The sequence below is a fragment of the Vidua chalybeata genome, chromosome 3, assembly GCF_026979565.1.
Source record: "Vidua chalybeata isolate OUT-0048 chromosome 3, bVidCha1 merged haplotype, whole genome shotgun sequence".
NCBI classification, from domain to species: Eukaryota; Metazoa; Chordata; class Aves; order Passeriformes; family Viduidae; genus Vidua; species Vidua chalybeata.
In genome coordinates this window covers 4,612,186-4,628,364 of record NC_071532.1, presented here as the reverse complement: position 1 = coordinate 4,628,364, position 16,179 = coordinate 4,612,186, and the positions used below count along the sequence as shown (strand labels likewise).

At 47.9% G+C, this 16,179-nt stretch overlaps 1 protein-coding gene across 2 annotated transcripts; it reads left to right on the top strand.

The window, feature by feature from the left end:
• The first annotated feature begins 415 nt into the window (after window positions 1–415).
• Window positions 416–8,757, top strand: LOC128785654 (uncharacterized). Of its 2 annotated transcripts, none has more exons than XM_053938408.1 (8): window positions 416–596; window positions 2,256–2,367; window positions 2,995–3,139; window positions 3,822–3,935; window positions 4,591–4,735; window positions 5,146–5,294; window positions 5,779–5,918; window positions 7,249–8,757. In XM_053938408.1, exons 2-8 carry the CDS (start codon window positions 2,262–2,264, stop codon window positions 7,368–7,370), a joined length of 921 nt encoding a protein of 306 aa, XP_053794383.1. In that variant the 5' UTR covers window positions 416–596; window positions 2,256–2,261; the 3' UTR covers window positions 7,371–8,757. The 2 variants fall into 2 exon arrangements, with proteins under 2 accessions (XP_053794383.1, XP_053794384.1); XM_053938409.1 differs by lacking the exon at window positions 416–596 and adding an exon at window positions 1,460–1,543.
• The last annotated feature ends 7,422 nt before the right edge of the window (window positions 8,758–16,179 follow it).

Genomic DNA, 16,179 nt, shown 5'->3' with positions numbered 1-16,179 from the left:
GTAACCTGGTCTAGTGGGAGGTGTCCTTGCCCATACCAGGAGGGTTGTTGGAGCCCCATGATCTTTCCAATTCAAACCATTTTTATCTCCCTCTTGCCCAAACCCCAAATCCAGTCTGTTTCTCCAGCATCCCCTGCCAGCATTTCCCGCTCAGGAGCTCTAAGATTTTGAGATGCAGTATTTTGAATTAATTGCTCAGTTTCCCTCCTCCTGGCAGGGATGGGGAAGGACAAAGCAGGCAAGAGCCCAGAGCATGCACTCATTAGCTTCTGTCTGCCAACAAGTTGGGAACATGCAATGTTATACGAAATGTCTGGCTGTTATAAAAGGCTTTGGTTAAGTAATCACATTTCTCTTGCATAAGTGCTTGTTTTTGGGAGGCTTTAGCCAATTGGAGGCTGCAGCAGCACACAGACAGAAAGTATGTCTGACTTCTGTGAGTTTTTATTTTTCCTTTAATAATAATAAGTGATTATTAATCTGCCGGGAGCTGTGTGAAACCTCTTTAGTTAAGGTTAGGAGGCGGAGACTCCCCAGCGCTGCTTATAGCTGAACCACAGCTGTAAAACGCTGCCATAAAGCCTGTGTGGATTCCTGTGAGTAATATTTCTGATTCTTCTCATGGGTGTTTGTGACTGGAGACTGCAGGCAGGAAATGTTGCCGAAGTTTATTGCAAGCAGTAAGTTAGAGGGAGGCAGGAGGTGAGAGACACTAGTGCAACTGTTGACCTGTTTAATAAGGCTTTCCTCCTGGACTTCTGTAAGCAAACATGGATTTCTCTGAAGCTGTGCAATCAAGGCTCTTCCAAATATGCTAATGAAAAAGAAATGTGATGCTGAAGTCAACTACAGGACTGGGGGAGGTCAGAGTTTTGGCCTGACAGGGAGATCACGGGACCATCTAGTCCCGTGTACTGGTTTGGAGCAGGCAAATGTCCTGTTCTTGTATTATTTCCTTGATCATTGACAAGTGTACAGTGATATTTTTCTTGTATGTTTTCATGGCCTTCAGAAATCTGCATGTCAGTTATTTCCTCAGCCAGAAATAATATCTCTAATAGTACCATGCAACAGTACAACACAGTAGTACAATAGTGGATTTTTCTTCTCAGAATTTGCTAATCCAGTGTATCTGTTGAAGACAACACGTTGTTCTGCGATTTGACTGACATAAATCTAGTTGGGATTTCATATCTTGCATTCTTCCACATAGGATTTTAATTTTTATTTTTTAAAATGGTGGTTTTTTTCTGTTAAGATAGAACTGAAAAGGAAAAAAACATGTATAGATTCACAGGAAACAGAACCTCCCTTCCCACTTCCTTGTGACGTGTCTGGATGCAGCGCGTTCTGTGAACAAAGGCTGGAACTATGAAACAATCCACTGAAGTGGGAACTGGAATTTATTGTTCAAGACTGAGCAATGTGAAACAACTCAGTTGTTACTCCTGCCAGCCCTGGAAAGCATTGAAGTGCCACTGTAGAGAGAGAGCAGCTCAAGTGCTGAGCTGTGAGGAGAAATAAAGCTCTTGCCTATAGCTGGGTGTGTGTGTGTTCCTCTTAGAGGTGGCACTGAACATTTCTGGCATAGAAAAAATGCTGGACTAGTGGAAATCTCTTGGGAAAGCTCAATTCACTACTTACTAACTTTGAAAAATTGTAGAATGTGGATTTTATAGTCTATAAAGTTCTTGAGACGTGCTAAAGCATTTAAAGCTTATTTGCAGCCAGTAGATGAAGAGGTAATACCACCATGAAAGGAAGTTAATTTGTCAGAGTTATAGGATTAGAGAGGTAATTCTGAGAAGTTTTGTTGAACTAAAAGGCACTTGGCTGCAAAGTGAAGGCTTCAACATTTTCATATTTGCTTCCTAGAGTGGGCAAAATTGATAAGCCTGTTTGCTTCAGTAAAACTGCAACAGTGATGCCAGATAAGCTGATTTTGTGGGCTAATTATTTAGGCCTTTGTGAAAACCTTAGGCAAACCTAAGCTATGACTCTTGCAATGGAGGGTGGCAGAGCAGGTGGCTCTCCCAAGGCTTCCCATTTCCATTCTGCAACCTCATGGGAGCTCATCAAAGAAAGATGCTCCTAGCCCATGCAAAGGCCTTTTTAGTTCTAATGAAAACTCCACACATGAAAGTTGGCAGTTAAAATTTGTCAACTTACAGCATTATTTCTAAAACAGTCTCTGGGATGTGGAAGAAATCAGACTTCCTTTAGGATAAGCCAACAATATCTCTAATGTGTTTCAGAGCAAGATGGATGCTCTACATAAGTTGAAGATTTTGGTGATGTTTCTGTCTCTGGCTACTTTCACAGTCATGGTGATAATGAATGCTGGAAATGCCACTGGGACTTTCAAAGGTAATGCAAGCAGATTTTCTTCATTCAGAGGTGGGTTTCATGCTTGGCATCATGCAATGATACAAGGTGGCTTAGATGGGATAGATGTGTTTGCTGCCTCATCAACTCTCCAAACACACCTTGTTCTGTGAAAGGTGGGAGTAGCTGGTGCATCCTCCAGGTTTACAGCCAAATGCCTGAACCCTACCCAGTCCCTTGAAATCCAGGTAAATGTCCCCACTGGAGCTAGTGGTTGTTGGAAGGCAGTCTTTGCACACCCTGGTATCCCTGCTGGAAGAGTTTGAGGATGCTGCTGTGGGTTTGCAGACGTCAGTGGTGCTGCATTTGAACACTGCCTGGCTGAATCTGCCAGGAGCTGCCATCATGCCATCCTCTGCATTACACAGACAGCTCTTTTTCCTGGTTCTGTGTAAGAGGGAAGGTGCACAGTGCTCCAAATAAGGGACAGTGATCCCATAATGGATGTCTAAACCAACTGCAGCACGTGGCTGGTTTGCAACAAGGGCGTGCTCTCATCATCCTTGAACCCACTGAGGCAAGGAGGAAGGTTGAAGGTTGAGGAAAATCAGCAGTCTTTCCCCATCCTCCGGATGCAATAACACTTCTGCCTGCAACAACATTCCACAGGTCTGTTCAGGACAACCCCTGGAAACATCTCAGCCAAGTACAGCACGGATTTCACACCAGCTGGCTGGACTTTCCTCATCTGGAATGTCATCTACGCCTGGCAGCTCGCCTGGCTTCTCTATGCCTTGTCAGGGATCTGTCGAAGGTATTTCCCCTATTTATTCTTTACAGTATAAATGAGAAGGGACAGTGACTCTTCCCTTTTGGAGCAGCTCAGTCTCTTACCTTCCTTTCAGGGGTTTCTAGCAAGCCCATTGCCATCTGTCTTGATCTGACATGTTGAAGCTCTGTGGCTGGAGCATCTCTTATGTCCAGCATCCAAATCTGGGAAGCAGTTTGGAGCTGTAAATTAACTCCTCTGAAGTGTGGGCAGGTATCAAAGTGGGTAAACTTCTCTATGAGGCCTCATTTCCAGTTCCTTGTTTCCCAGATTCGGGGAATCGGACAGATTTACTCAGTACCTGCACTTACCCCCTGCTAGAGGCAGAGAATCAATAAGGGCAAAATTAATGGATTACAGAGCTAATGTTTTGAGTTTACTTTCTGTTAGAGGTCAAACAACCAGCACTGGGGAGCCTCTTGGTTTGTTGAACTGGACTGGAAAATTTTCCTGGGGCTATGAGATCAATAACTGCCTGACAGGGAAGGCCACAGGTTTTTCTGTATTGTATCAGAGAAGGACACAGAGGAGAAATAGTCTGATTTAAGCCAAAATCTTTAATTCCAATGTAAAGTCCCTCCTAATACAAGGAAAATGAGGCCAGAAAGGTTTGTTTGGTCAATGCAGGCATTGTTCTCCTCTCTCCATACCCACTTTTTCCTGGCAGGAATGAACTTGGATATGTCTTCATAAAGCCAGACTTGCTGCCAATACCTTTTTATGTGGCGTGGTGTCTGAATAATGGCCTCAATGTTGGATGGCTCTTTCTGTGGGACCGAGAGTAAGTTGTCTTCTGTTACAAATACTTTCTAACACTCTTGATGGGATTGCCCCAGTAGTTAGTTTTTGGGGTTTTTTTGGGTTTTGTTTTTTTTTTTTTTTTTTGGTTTGGTTTGGTTTGGTTTGGTTTTTTTAATGTTTTTTTTTCCTCTGTGTGTGAACACTTAACCACACCTGTAAAACTCTATGCCAGGCTTTGACAAAATGTAGCCTTCATAAAAATCTGGGGGTTTTGCATTATGGTGTCATCTTGCCCATGAAACAGATTGGTCCTTGAAGTTTAAGATCTCCTCAAAGCTGTTGTTCTACATTTTTACCTCCATAGGTAAGCCAGGAGCCATGCCCCTCTTCATTAATGCAGTTAAGCTCCTTGCCTTGGATTGTTTCCATAATGATGGTCACATTAAGGGCTTATGAGAGCACCACTGTCAAGAGGTGAAGAAATCATTTGCAGTCAGGAAAACAACTTCATGATTAACAGAGTAAAACTGCAACAGGAATATGTCAAGATGTGGGCTATGCAGTGATTACCTTTATTAAAGGCCGATCAACGTAGAGCCAGTAAAGGCCAAACGCTAAAGCTACAAATTAGGGCATTGTGACACCACTGAGAAAAATGTGATGTCTATTGTGTGTGTACATGTTCTTTGTCCTAGATACCTCCTTCCAGCCCTGGTGTTCCTGGCAGTCCTGTCTCTTACCACCTGTGCCTGCCTGTTTGTTTCCCACCGAGCCTTGAGCATCCATTCCTCGTGGTTTGTGAAGGCTCACAAAGCCGAGCTCTGGCTCATCCGCATTCTGGTAGGTGGCTTTTGAGAAGTTGGGCTGTGGGTAAATGGTAAATAAAAACAACCTCTGGGCAGTGCTGGAGGGATCAAGAGTGAAAGATCCAGTGGCAGAACACAGCTAAGGAAAGATTTCTGCCCTGCACAAAAAAAGTTCCTAGCAACCCTTCTGGAAAGGCATCTACGTCTCTCGGCACAAACTGGGAGTGGGCTCTGTTCTTGGCCCTTCCTGGAACACCAGTGTAACACAAAGCTGGGCTGGATCTCTGGAGCCCCTCGGGGCTCCAAGGCTTCACCTTTTCTCTGTGTTGAGGGACTTTTCCTGCAGCTGGGTCCAGAAGTCTGGCTTAACTGCACCGGGGCCTAGGGGCCACCAAAGACAAGCAGAGTGTGTCACTCTTGTCCTCTTGCTGTGCTGCGGGGCAGGTGCAGAACGGGCTGGCACTGTACGTGACGTGGACCAGCATCGCCACGCTGCTCAACTTCGCCGTCGTGCTGATCTACAAGTGGAACGTGCCCAATGAGAAAGCAACCACTGCTTCCCTGAGCATCCTGGCTCTCAGCCTGGTGATATGGTCAGCAACCCCAAGGGTCCCCACTGAGCCTCAGAAGCTCCTTCCACGTGTCACCAGTGGTGGCCAGCTGTTCCCATTCACTCATCGCTTGTGCCTCTCCCAACAGCGAGTACAAAGGCCTCTGTTATAATTCATGGCAGATGAGCTGGGAGTCTGGGCAGAGCTTTTATCCCCTGACCTCAGAAATGCCAATAAGTATTATGGGCCAGGAACATGTTTTTGTGACTTGCATGAGCCCAACCTGCCTTAGGTTTACAGCTGAAGGTGTGATACAGAAACCATATGAAACAAGGCTTTATTCTTCCCTAAAGTTACCTTAAATAAATTATTTATGAACGTTTTGAATATTAGTAAATGAAACATTTTGGTCTCTTGTCCCAGCCAGCCCACAAAACCCCCCCATTCTCTGTCTAATTCCTTTCTTAGGGAATGGAAAACAAAATACAGAGAAAATTCTTACTTTGGTCACTCTTTTTCTTCACAGGTTTTATCTAGAAAACTACTATCTTGACAAGTATGTCCGCTATAACCTCACAGTCTACCCAGTGGTCATAGCAGCTCTGACAGGCAGCGCGTGCGGGAACGGCTCGTTTTCATCCCCGCTGACCAATGACGTTTTTATAGGTGAATCTCTCCAGCTCCTGTAGAAGAAGGCCTGTAAACACTTCACATCCTTCCTCTGACTTGCCACATGAAAAGCACTATTTGTGAAAAGCAGAACTAGGGACGTATTTGAAGGTATTTGTTTTGCTAAGGAAAGAGCAGAGCAGAAATCATTGCCCGTGAGCCTCGGGGCTGAACCCAAACCTTGTGTTGTCTCAAGTTCACTTCCCAGTGCAATGTGTTTGTCCTGCAATCCTCCAGCACCCACTTGGCTCCTCCAGCAGCTCCATCTGATGTAGGGCAGGAGAGGAGAAGCAGGGCTGGGATGAAGGCTGTGGATTTCCATTTGCCCTGTATTGTTGGGCATATTGGAGCAGTGCATGAGCACTGCTGAGAGGGCTTCAGATGCTCCTCTCCTATGCAGAGCTCAGGCTAGCCTTAACAAGTTTTCCTGGGATTATCTGGTTGCTGCCAGCCACTGTAGCAGAATTGAGTGTAGTCATCCGTGGTAAAAGGGCTTAAGCTGTCCAAATTCTGTACAATCACAGTCTGGCAGAAGCTGCACCATTATGAGCAGTTTTGTGCTGGCATGAAAGGCACTGAGCTGTGTGAACTCTGAATCCTGCTGAAACAGTTTGAGATGCCTATTCCCACCACGGGGTCAGCAGAAGGGAGCATGTTCCCACCCTTCAACCTTCCCACTGCCACAAACCAGTGGCTCAAGCTAAATTCTGGACTGGCATCACCACTGGAGCTGCTCCAGTACAATTCCCTTTGCTGTAAGTGCAGCTGGAGCCTGGTCGTGTCTGAAAGCAGCCAGCAGGACTTGGCAAAGCTTGTCTGCCACGGCCACAGGGGCACTGGAAGCTCATCTCCAGGTGGTTGTGGCCACCAGGAGCATGGAGGTGTGTGTGGTCTCTGGCAGGCAGCTCTGTTCCTGCAGTAGGTACCAGCAAAACTTCTTTCTTACCAGCAAATTTCTTACCAGCAAAACTTCATTCTTAGTGGTTCAGCTTGTTTGGCTGGTAGGACAAGAATGTGCTTTTCCCAAACTAGTACATGTTTCTTTATATAGTTCAACTATTCTTGGAGTATTTTGTTAATGTAATGTGTTTTAACTTCCTGTGTCCAGGAAGCCTCCCCCTTTTTAGACATTCCTTGAACTGGAAGCATTGGGCAAGTTTCATTGTATAGCAGTAAAACTCTGAGAGATACAACTCTGGGGGTAATAGATCCTGTGGACTGTGGTTTTTTTCTCTTTCCCTGAATACCCCTGTTCTGGGAGCTAAAGTATGACAAGAGGAACTGTCTTTTTTTTATGCTCTAACACGGCTCTGTGTTTTTTCCCCAGTTGTTCTGCTGGCACTGACGTGCTTGATCTTTGTTGTTCGGCTGGGACTGGTCACGTGGAGACACTGGAAGAGACCACTGGAAGCATCAGAACCCCGAGGTCCATCAGGCACAGTGGCCTGAGACCTCTGGCACCTTGTGGCTGACACCTGAAAAGGAGAAAAAAGAGTTGGGCATGTGCTGGTCCTTCCTTCCTGTATCCATTCCCTCTCTTATTCTTCATTCCAAATGCAGATGTCTTGTGTCTGCAAATGTGTCTTAATCCCACATTCTCTCAGATCAGCTACTCACAACCCTGTCTTGACTTCCTTTGGTTTTATCCTGGAAAAGTTCAGGAAAAGGTCCTGAGCAGCCCTGTGCACCTTTGTGATGCCTGGGCTGTGGCTCTCTTCTCCTGCCAGTGCAAGGAGGGCTGCCAACAGGCACCCAGCAGGCTTGCACACACAGTTGTTCCTGTTCTTTTCCTTGGTAGCTCCCTTTCTTTGAAGTGCAGATCCAAGTGAACTGTCCCTGGGGTTCCAGGGGAGCAGTGGGAGGGCTGTCATTCCCTTGGCCATCGGTGCTGAGCATCCTCAAGCCCTGGTGCTGTCAGCAGATCTCCTGCAGGCAGCCACTGCTCCTTTTCCTGCTTCTCTTCACCATGACAAGAACAGGTACTACAATTTGATATCTGCCTTTGCAGTGTCAGCTCTGCTGTTTGATATTCAAGGGGGCAGGGGGAGTGACTGAAGATTTCTGACACAAATGTGTTGCCTTTCCCTGAGCTGTGCACAGCTTGGGCTGTCTCTCACTGGGGGAGGGTTTGTGGCTACTCTGGAAGGAGGTTGGATGGTCCCTGATCTGGGCTGAAGCCTGATGCTTCAAAGGAAGCCTGTTAAAAAAAAAGAAAAATGGAACCGGTAGAGCGAGTTCATCCTGGATCAGTGCCTTCTCATGTGGCTTCACCACTTCTGAGCTGGGATTAGGAAGCCTAAAACTGGATTGACTGAATTTTTGGAACATTGCCTTTCCTTCCTGCGCCTAATCGAGAGCTGGTGGTGCCTCACAGGTATCTGGAAAGTCTTTGCACCAGGAAGGTGCTTTCAGTGCATCTTGCAGTATTATTAACAAAGCCAAATTCTAAAATAACATGTGCTGTTGTTTACATTTAGCAAAAACCAAAAGCAGTGTAATGCAACCCCTCTCATCATTCTGGTGTGGTGTGGTTTTTTTTTTTTTTTAATTTTCAAATAAATCAGCTAATTCTACCACTCTGCCACTCACTCTGTAAATCATCTAAAGCAACTGTCCTGCCTCACTCATGCCCAGGGTTCCAGAGTGACTCTGGTCCCTTGCTGGAATCTCATGGATGTAGCTGCTTCCACTGATGATCAGCCTTGGAGGTGAAGAGTTGGAGGATGTAGATTGCTAGGTATGATTTTAACTCCTTTGACCAGCACACTGTTCATTAAGTTTCTATTTTATAGGCTCTGCCTCCCAAGATCTCAGCTAATAAATTCCCAGCAGCCTCTCCCTAAGCTGCCTTCTTTAATACAGGGGTATTAAATCCACTGGCATGGGGATTAAGGGGTCCAGGCAAGGTGAGAAGCTGCTGTGAGGCTGTGCAGCAGTTCATGCATGGGAAGGTTTTGCAGCCTCCCCAGCAAGAGCACTGCAAACAGCTCCTGAGCCAGGGCAGCTGCACTGCTTTTCCACAGGCCATTAAAAAATGCCTTCAGGAGGTTTCTTGGTGTCTGTACCTCATTTCTGTGCTGGCCAAATGACCAGAAACCATATCAAAGAATGCAATTAATTATCTGGGGAGAGTTGACAGGGCTTTTGCAAAGGGAAAAAAACCCTGTCTCACAAACCTCTGAAGGGCTCAGAAAGCACAAGCGAGGGCGAACGGTCTCCTGTTGTCACTGGCCTCTACAGAGGCACAAAAGCTGCCACAAAAATCAAAGTCCTCCCACTGGAGACTAAAGCTGGGAAGCAGAGGGAATGTTTCTCCAGGAAGGGAGGTTGCTGACACCATGTGTCAGGGGCTGGATAAGGTGGTCACTAAAAAATAAGGGATTGCTTTGGGATGGACAAGTTGTTTAGGGTGGTAAAGGAGAAGGTAGCCTGGGGAATTGCAAAGAGCTGTTCTGGAACTGAGAGAGGACAGAAGGCATTGCAGGGGTGTACCCAATGATGCTGTGCTTCACCTTGCCAGTGCCACCCTCTTACCTGGCCCCTGCCCTTGGGCACAGAGCTTGGGGTGTTGGCAGCCAGACATTTCCACATCTGGCAGCAGCAGAGGTAAATCATGGATCAGGAAATGGCAGGAAAGGAGTAAAACTTACAACACCCTCCTGCCTCTCTACTGTGCACCCACATCTTGAGGGCTTTGTGCAGCACTGGTCCTTGCACTCCCAGGAGATTATTATGGGTTTGGGAAGAGCAATGGCATCAGGGAGTGAGATTCCTCCCTGCCCACCCATGCTCCCCAGAGCTGAGGAGCAGCTCAGGAATGTGAGCCCCTTCCCCATGGGCACCTTGATGTGGTGGCACAGGGCTGGGTGCTGCTCTTCCTCCTGCTCTCACCTCTCCAAAACCAGCTGTGAGGAGAGACTCAAAGGCCCTTTTCTGGTGAGGTGCTGCAGCAGCACCCATTTAATCTTTGCAGACCTCCTTGTGAGAAAGCCCCTGATGACTGCCCTGCAATGATCATGCTGAGCTACCCCAACCCTCATTTGGCCACCCACAAATAATTTCCTGGTCCTTAAAACCCTCTCCAAGCCCTATTTTCTCATAGCTGGGGCAGACAGAGGTTCCCACAGCTGTCCCAGCACACAAAGCTCCAGCCAGCTTTGGGAAAAATGGCTTTTCTTGCATCTGCAGCAGGAACAGGAGCCTAAAAATAAACCACCTGCCTCTTTCTCTTTCAGTGGGCAGGGGGGAAAGCAGATAAAAAATAAGTGTGACCCTTCCTCTTCCAAACCTGGGGATAAAGATAGCTTCAAAACTATTTTTAAAGGCTTTTTAGATTTTCCTGAAATGCCTTATTTTGACTTGTCTTTCCAAAACCACCAGTCATGATTTTGCCCACAGAAGATTTTGCTTTCGGCAGAGCTGCATTTCAGAAAGCTGGAAGCCTGCCAACCTTTTAGCAAAAAATAATCAGTCCAGCCTTTGTTTCCATGAGGGATTATGGGATTTGGGTGAATTTTAGAGGATTTAAAATTTCTTGGAAAGCTGGTGGCCTTAAGAAGGCAAGGCCTGAAAAATTAGTTTAGTTTGTGGAAAGGTGGTTCTGAAAAGGTTCATGTGCCTTGTAGCCCAGCCTGGGATGTGACCCAAGTCCCCTGGACACGAGGGCTGGAAGATGGATGGGGCTGGCAAAGCCAGGCGTGATGAGGTTCCCAGGACACGAAGGTTTACTTTGCTTTCTGATACAAAATCTGGGTTTACACTTCCCATCCTCTGCAGAGATTCCCTCTGTAGCTAAATGGGGGAAAAGGGAAAAGCAGGGTGATCTGTAAAACACCACTGGGTAGACAACTTCAGTACTGTGTCTTGGGATGTGTGGGGATGCTCCTTCCCCAGTCTGGGGCCAGCTCCTGCTCAGGCAGCCTCCATCTGGGAATGACCCATCAGTTTATCACAGTTTTTTCCATAGGGATGTATTGGCTGGGCTGGATATTTCTGAGGCTGCTAGGCTGTTGTTTTCAGTAAAAGTTTCTGTGAAAATCTGATTCAAAAGAATGTTGTATGGGAGAAGCTGTGGGGCAAGGGAAATGTGTATTTGAACTGAGAAAGCAAATGTGTTAATTCAAAAGGAATTCCTTTAAAAAAAAGAGGTTATAAGACCCTGAGTCAGGCTCTCATTAAAGCCCACACAGCTTCCAGAGAAAACCATGCTTCATTTCTTGCCTTAGGACTCAGCTGGCTTTTCTTCAGCCATGGTGAGAGCTGATGGGAGGCTGGGACGGGGGCAGTTTCCCTTTGACACCTCCCAGCAGCAGCAGCTTGCTCCAAGCAGGGCTCCCTGGACCTCATCCTGCCCAAAATCCCAGAACACTGCACCCCCTCGTGATGCTCCTGCTCACAGAGCTCAGGCAGAGTCCAGGCAGGAGCCTCGCCTGCTGGGCTCCCAAAAAACAGAGCACCCAGGCAGGGGAGACATTGTGCTGCAGCCTAATTTGTTCTTGGCTTAATGCTACCCTCAGGCCTAATTACTTTATATTAAAACATCTGTGAAATGGAGTAATAAATAAATAAAGCTGAGAGAAAAGAGATGTTACTCCACGATGCAAAGCACCAGAACAGAAAGCAGCATTGCTTTTCACCTGCAATTCAGAGCCACTTTGTAACCCATCTCCTGGCTGCATCCAGGGGCACAGGGCACATGGGACACAGGGACTGTTGCTGAGACATGGGCACAAGTGGCACCAGCAGCAGGAAAACAACAGGAAAACAGGAAAACACTTCTCATGTCATCTTGTCGGAGGAGCTCTGGCCCCGGAGAGGGAACACAAGGAAGGGTGGCTCCAAATGTGGCACCCCCAGCACCCCAAGCCCAGCCCTCGCTGGCTGCACCCCCATTTCCTTATCTGTGATGCAGAGATGAACAGGACAAACCTCTCTGTGGAGGACTGAGAAGAACTCCAGATGAAAGCATGGAATACACAGGAGGATGATTAAAGACAGCAGCGCCCTTTGCTATGCACGCAGTCTAAACACGCCGGGCCATCCCGGACTCTTTGAAAACTGTTAGATGTTCTCCAGCTAAATATTTATTTTATCTGCTGGGACAGCCTCTGTCGGGAGATCAGGACTCATGCATGGGCTGAACATGTGGGAAAAAATGCTGGAGCAGCCCCAGAGCCTGCCCTTGCTCCCAGCAGAGCTGGGGCACTGCTCAGAGCATGCATTGGCTGTGGGATAGCACCATGGGCCTTCCCTGCTGGAAAAGTTGACTCAAAGCCCTTGAATAGCCACACAAGGATGCTCTTTCCTCCCTAATCTTTGGGAAGCAAGGGTCTTGAATGCCTTTGGCCAAGAAGCTGATAAAATGTGATGTTTAATCAATCAAGAAGAGATTGATTGCTGCCTGCTCATGGTGGGACCGATTAGGGAGTGCTGGAAGTGACAGTGACTTTAGCTGGTAGCTTGGGTTGCCTCAACACTGTTCTAGTTAAAATATGACCTTAAAAAAATGGGCATTACTGAAAAGTATTTAGCTTGAGTAAGTAGTCCATGACATATTTTTATCCAAGAGAGGAAAAAAACAAATCGTGTTTGGGCCTGTGGTTGCCATTGCTTACCCTGGTGGCAATGGGTATTTTGCCACCTATTTTGCAGGAACAGAATAGAGAAATATTTTGCTGTGAAATGGTCTCAGGGCTGAGAGAAGAGCACAGGGATTGAGCAAAGACATCTGAGAGCTGTGTCAGACCAGCCAGGGAGCCAGAGTCTGGGTTTCCTTGTCCTAATGCTTCACCTTAAGCCCGTTAAAAATGGCATGGACAAAACACCTGCATGCTGTTGTTGTTTTGGGCTGTGGTCTGGCCCAAAAATGCAGCCTCCTGGGAGACCCACTGTGTTTCCCCTTGTTTATGGGGCGCCTTTCCCCCTGCAAATATGTTTCTGCCCAATCCTACTACCCTTGGCATGAGAAAGTTCCCTCCAGGAGTGGCAATGTATTTGGTAAGAAAAGTCCCATCAGACAGAAGCTCATCACAGATACACTTAGAGAAGACCAGAAATCATGAGGAGACACCCACTGTGCGCCTGACACCAGCAGCAAGGGCAAAGTCATGGCTTAGGGCTGCACGTGGAGCAGGTGGAAGTGTTCCTTGAGGCATTTTTGTCTGATGGCTCCTTGGTACCCAGGCCAGGCCCTACACACCAGTCATGCCAGGCACATCCCTACCCTGACGCAGCAAACCACTGTTTGGATGCTTCTGACATCTCCTTGGGAAGACACCGCCCAAGGAGATGCTCTGGGACACTGCATTCATGTATCCCTCCATCAGGAACACCATCTGCCTGGAGCTCACCTGACCAAAAGATGGTAGGGAATGACTGGCCAGAGGAATGTATCCTACTCAAAACAGTAGGAAGAAAAGCTGCTGGTTTAATGGGATGGATGGAAAACCAGGAAAAACACTGTTGTGGTTCCTCAGACAAGAACATCTTGTTCAGCCAAATGCAAAGGTGCTCCTTGAGGACACTCCTGCGGAGACAAGGAGACGGGGTGATGGCAGTGATGGCTGGGAAAATGTAAAGGAAGCATTTGAGAATTATCACAGCATTACCACAAAACATATGCAGGCAGGGTAGGAATGGGGTCAGGACTTCTGCAGCATCTGATCCTTTTTCCTTTTCTTCCAGCACTGGCACCGTGTGGAGGAGGGGAACGTGTGGCTCCTGCCCATATTCCAGGCTGAGGGCAGGGAGGATCCCTGCTGCCCTTTGGGAAATTTGGTCACACAGCTGCTGCCAGACTGAGGTGTCCCCAGTGCTGGAGCTACAGTGGCAGTGGGGACGCTGAAGTCAGGCAGCAAATCCAAACCCTGCAGAGCCAGCCGCGGCTGCTTGTGGATTTCTTTGCTCTCTGCAGCAGTTTTTTGAGTGCAGGATCAGTTGCATCTTATCAGCCTGGGCAGGGAGAAGCTGAAACAAAACAAAAAGCCATCCCAAAAATGCCCTTGATACTGCCCTTGTGCTGCTGAGCTGTCCTGGTGACCTCACTCAGATGCTGTGCCCATGTCCCTGTGTGGGATGCCAGCCCTGCTCACCACCCCATTCTCTGCCTGAAAATCTGTCCCTGGGGCTCCCCCCGAGGGTATAAAGCAGGCAGAGATGTCGAGGAGTCACAAATGTGTGCTCCTTAAGCAGTCAGGAATTGCAGCCCAGGCCCTGGGGTGCGTGCCCGAAGCACCACTCCGCAAAGGCTGAGCTGAAACCCGGCCAAGTTTGAATGTGCTCTCTGGACACTGAGGGCAGCCTGCACGTAGGCATCCACTGGTGGGTGCAGAGAGCTTGCTGCAGTCAGCTGAGATGATCTCCACTGGCGTGAGGGTGCAGGGAGATGGGTTTTTTTTCAATATTAATGAACCCTTATATGTTTCATTCTGTTAAATGGGAGGAAGTGAGCAGCACGAGGTGTCCTGGGGCTGGCTTACACCAGCCCTCATGCTACATGAAACTCAAGCTCTTGAGAGATGAACTTTAGCCCTACCAAAAAGCTCCAGTGGCACGTTTAAAAATGCTTTGCTCCCACCCACTCAGGGGTTGCAGGTGTGCTGCTATGAATGGGCAGGCAACAACTTCAGCACCTCAGCCAGCCCATGGGGCTATCCAGTGCCTGGGGGCAGGAAAACAGCTCACAGCTAGGCTGGGACTTGGGGCTGGCATAAGGAAAGTCCACTTTAGGAAGGCCCTAGAGCATCTGTAGGACGAGACCCACTTGTGGGGTTTCCCATGGCGTTGCCTTTGATGTGTCACTCAGAGAAGCCCATGGGGGAAAAGGAGCTTCCATTTCTCGCCCTCCTCCACTGATGCTGTCCAGATGCAGAAGTGCTTGAGCCTCTTGAAAGTTGCAAGGCTTGGCACAAAGGGTTGGGCTTCCTCACAGGCCCCAGCAGCCTCCTAAAGGCTGTTTCCTCATTACTCATCTCCTCACACCCCTCTAGAAACCCCTTGATCTCCAAACGTCTGTCAAAAGGCAAAAGCACTTGGTGTGAGGCAGGACTGCAGCAGCTGCCAGCACACTGCCTTCCACGGCGTTGGGATGGAGATAGTCAGGGAAATCACTCCAACTCAGCTGGTGAAACAAGAATCTTTTTGTCCCTTTTCCCTCTTCTGATAGAAAGGCAGCTCTTTTCCTCAGCCATGATCTCCTGTCTTTCAACACTGATGGATCACAAATCACAGCTGTGCTGGGTCTTCTCCTTCTGGGTCATCTCCTGTTGTGAGCAGCAGATATTATCCATGCTCTGCACAGATCCCAGGACCTGCTCTGGGCTGAACCTGGTGGCTGGGCAAGGCTAAGTGACATCACAGCCTGAAATCCTGATTGTGGTTCCCAAGCTTTGTTTGTTTTTCAGGAAATTAATTTTTAAGAGGCCTGGACGGTGCCACAGCTTTAAGGGAGCACATGGAGAATGTGGCCAACCCAGGAAATATTGGGGGCCTGCTGCTCTGGAAGAAACATCTCCCTGAAACCCTGTGCAAACAGCCTCATTCCCCCATGGGCAGCAGTGGTCTGGCTTGAGACATCATTAAGGCTGGGCCTGATTATTTTGTTGCACTGAAATGATTCTAATGAAGTTTGGGAGGGTGGCAGTGCACAAAATAACACGTCTGAGAAGAGGCCTGGCTTCTGACTCCTGCAAAGCCAATCTCTTCACTCAAGCTTTCCCAACCAGGGCGTGTAAAGCAATGAAGATCCTCTTGAAACCTCCTGACAGCTTGTCAAAGGAGAGGCTGTGTGCACTGAAGGCGTCCGTGACACAGAGTACAAGCCTCTCTGGGGGTTTTGTCCCGAAAAACTGGATTTCAGGACAGGCTTGTCCTTGGGCAGTGGCTTCTGTCTTCACCACGGGGGGTTGAACAAGCTTCAAAAAGAGCGACAAATGCAAAAACCCATTGGCTAACTCATGGGTCAGAGGCTTCAAGATGAGACCCCCCCACACACATTTTGCAAAGAAAATACAGGGTATTCAGGCAAGAAAACCTTGAAAATCCTTTTTCCAGCCAAAGCAGCCCGTCTCTGTCCCTGGGTGGCTCTCTTGCAGGCTTAGAAAGCCTCTCCACTTCCAAGCTGTACATAAACACATGCCATATTCCCCATCAGAGGCTGATAAACACACTTTGAACTCCAAGTGTGTTTATCTGTTGGCTGACAAGCGCCGCTTAAGAGCTTCGTTTGCTGAGCCCTAAAGAGGCACCCTCCCTCTGGATG

What these genes read in the sequence shown, in the direction of transcription:
- LOC128785654 (XM_053938408.1), top strand. Translation starts at nt 2,262, where the DNA reads ATGGATGCTCTACATAAGTTGAAGATTTTGGTGATGTTTCTGTCTCTG. An exon ending in TGCCACTGGGACTTTCAAAG is followed by an intron (nt 2,368 to 2,994) that starts GTAATGCAAGCA and finishes AACATTCCACAG; the next exon opens with GTCTGTTCAGGACAACCCCT. An exon ending in TCTGGCTCATCCGCATTCTG is followed by an intron (nt 4,736 to 5,145) that starts GTAGGTGGCTTT and finishes GCTGCGGGGCAG; the next exon opens with GTGCAGAACGGGCTGGCACT.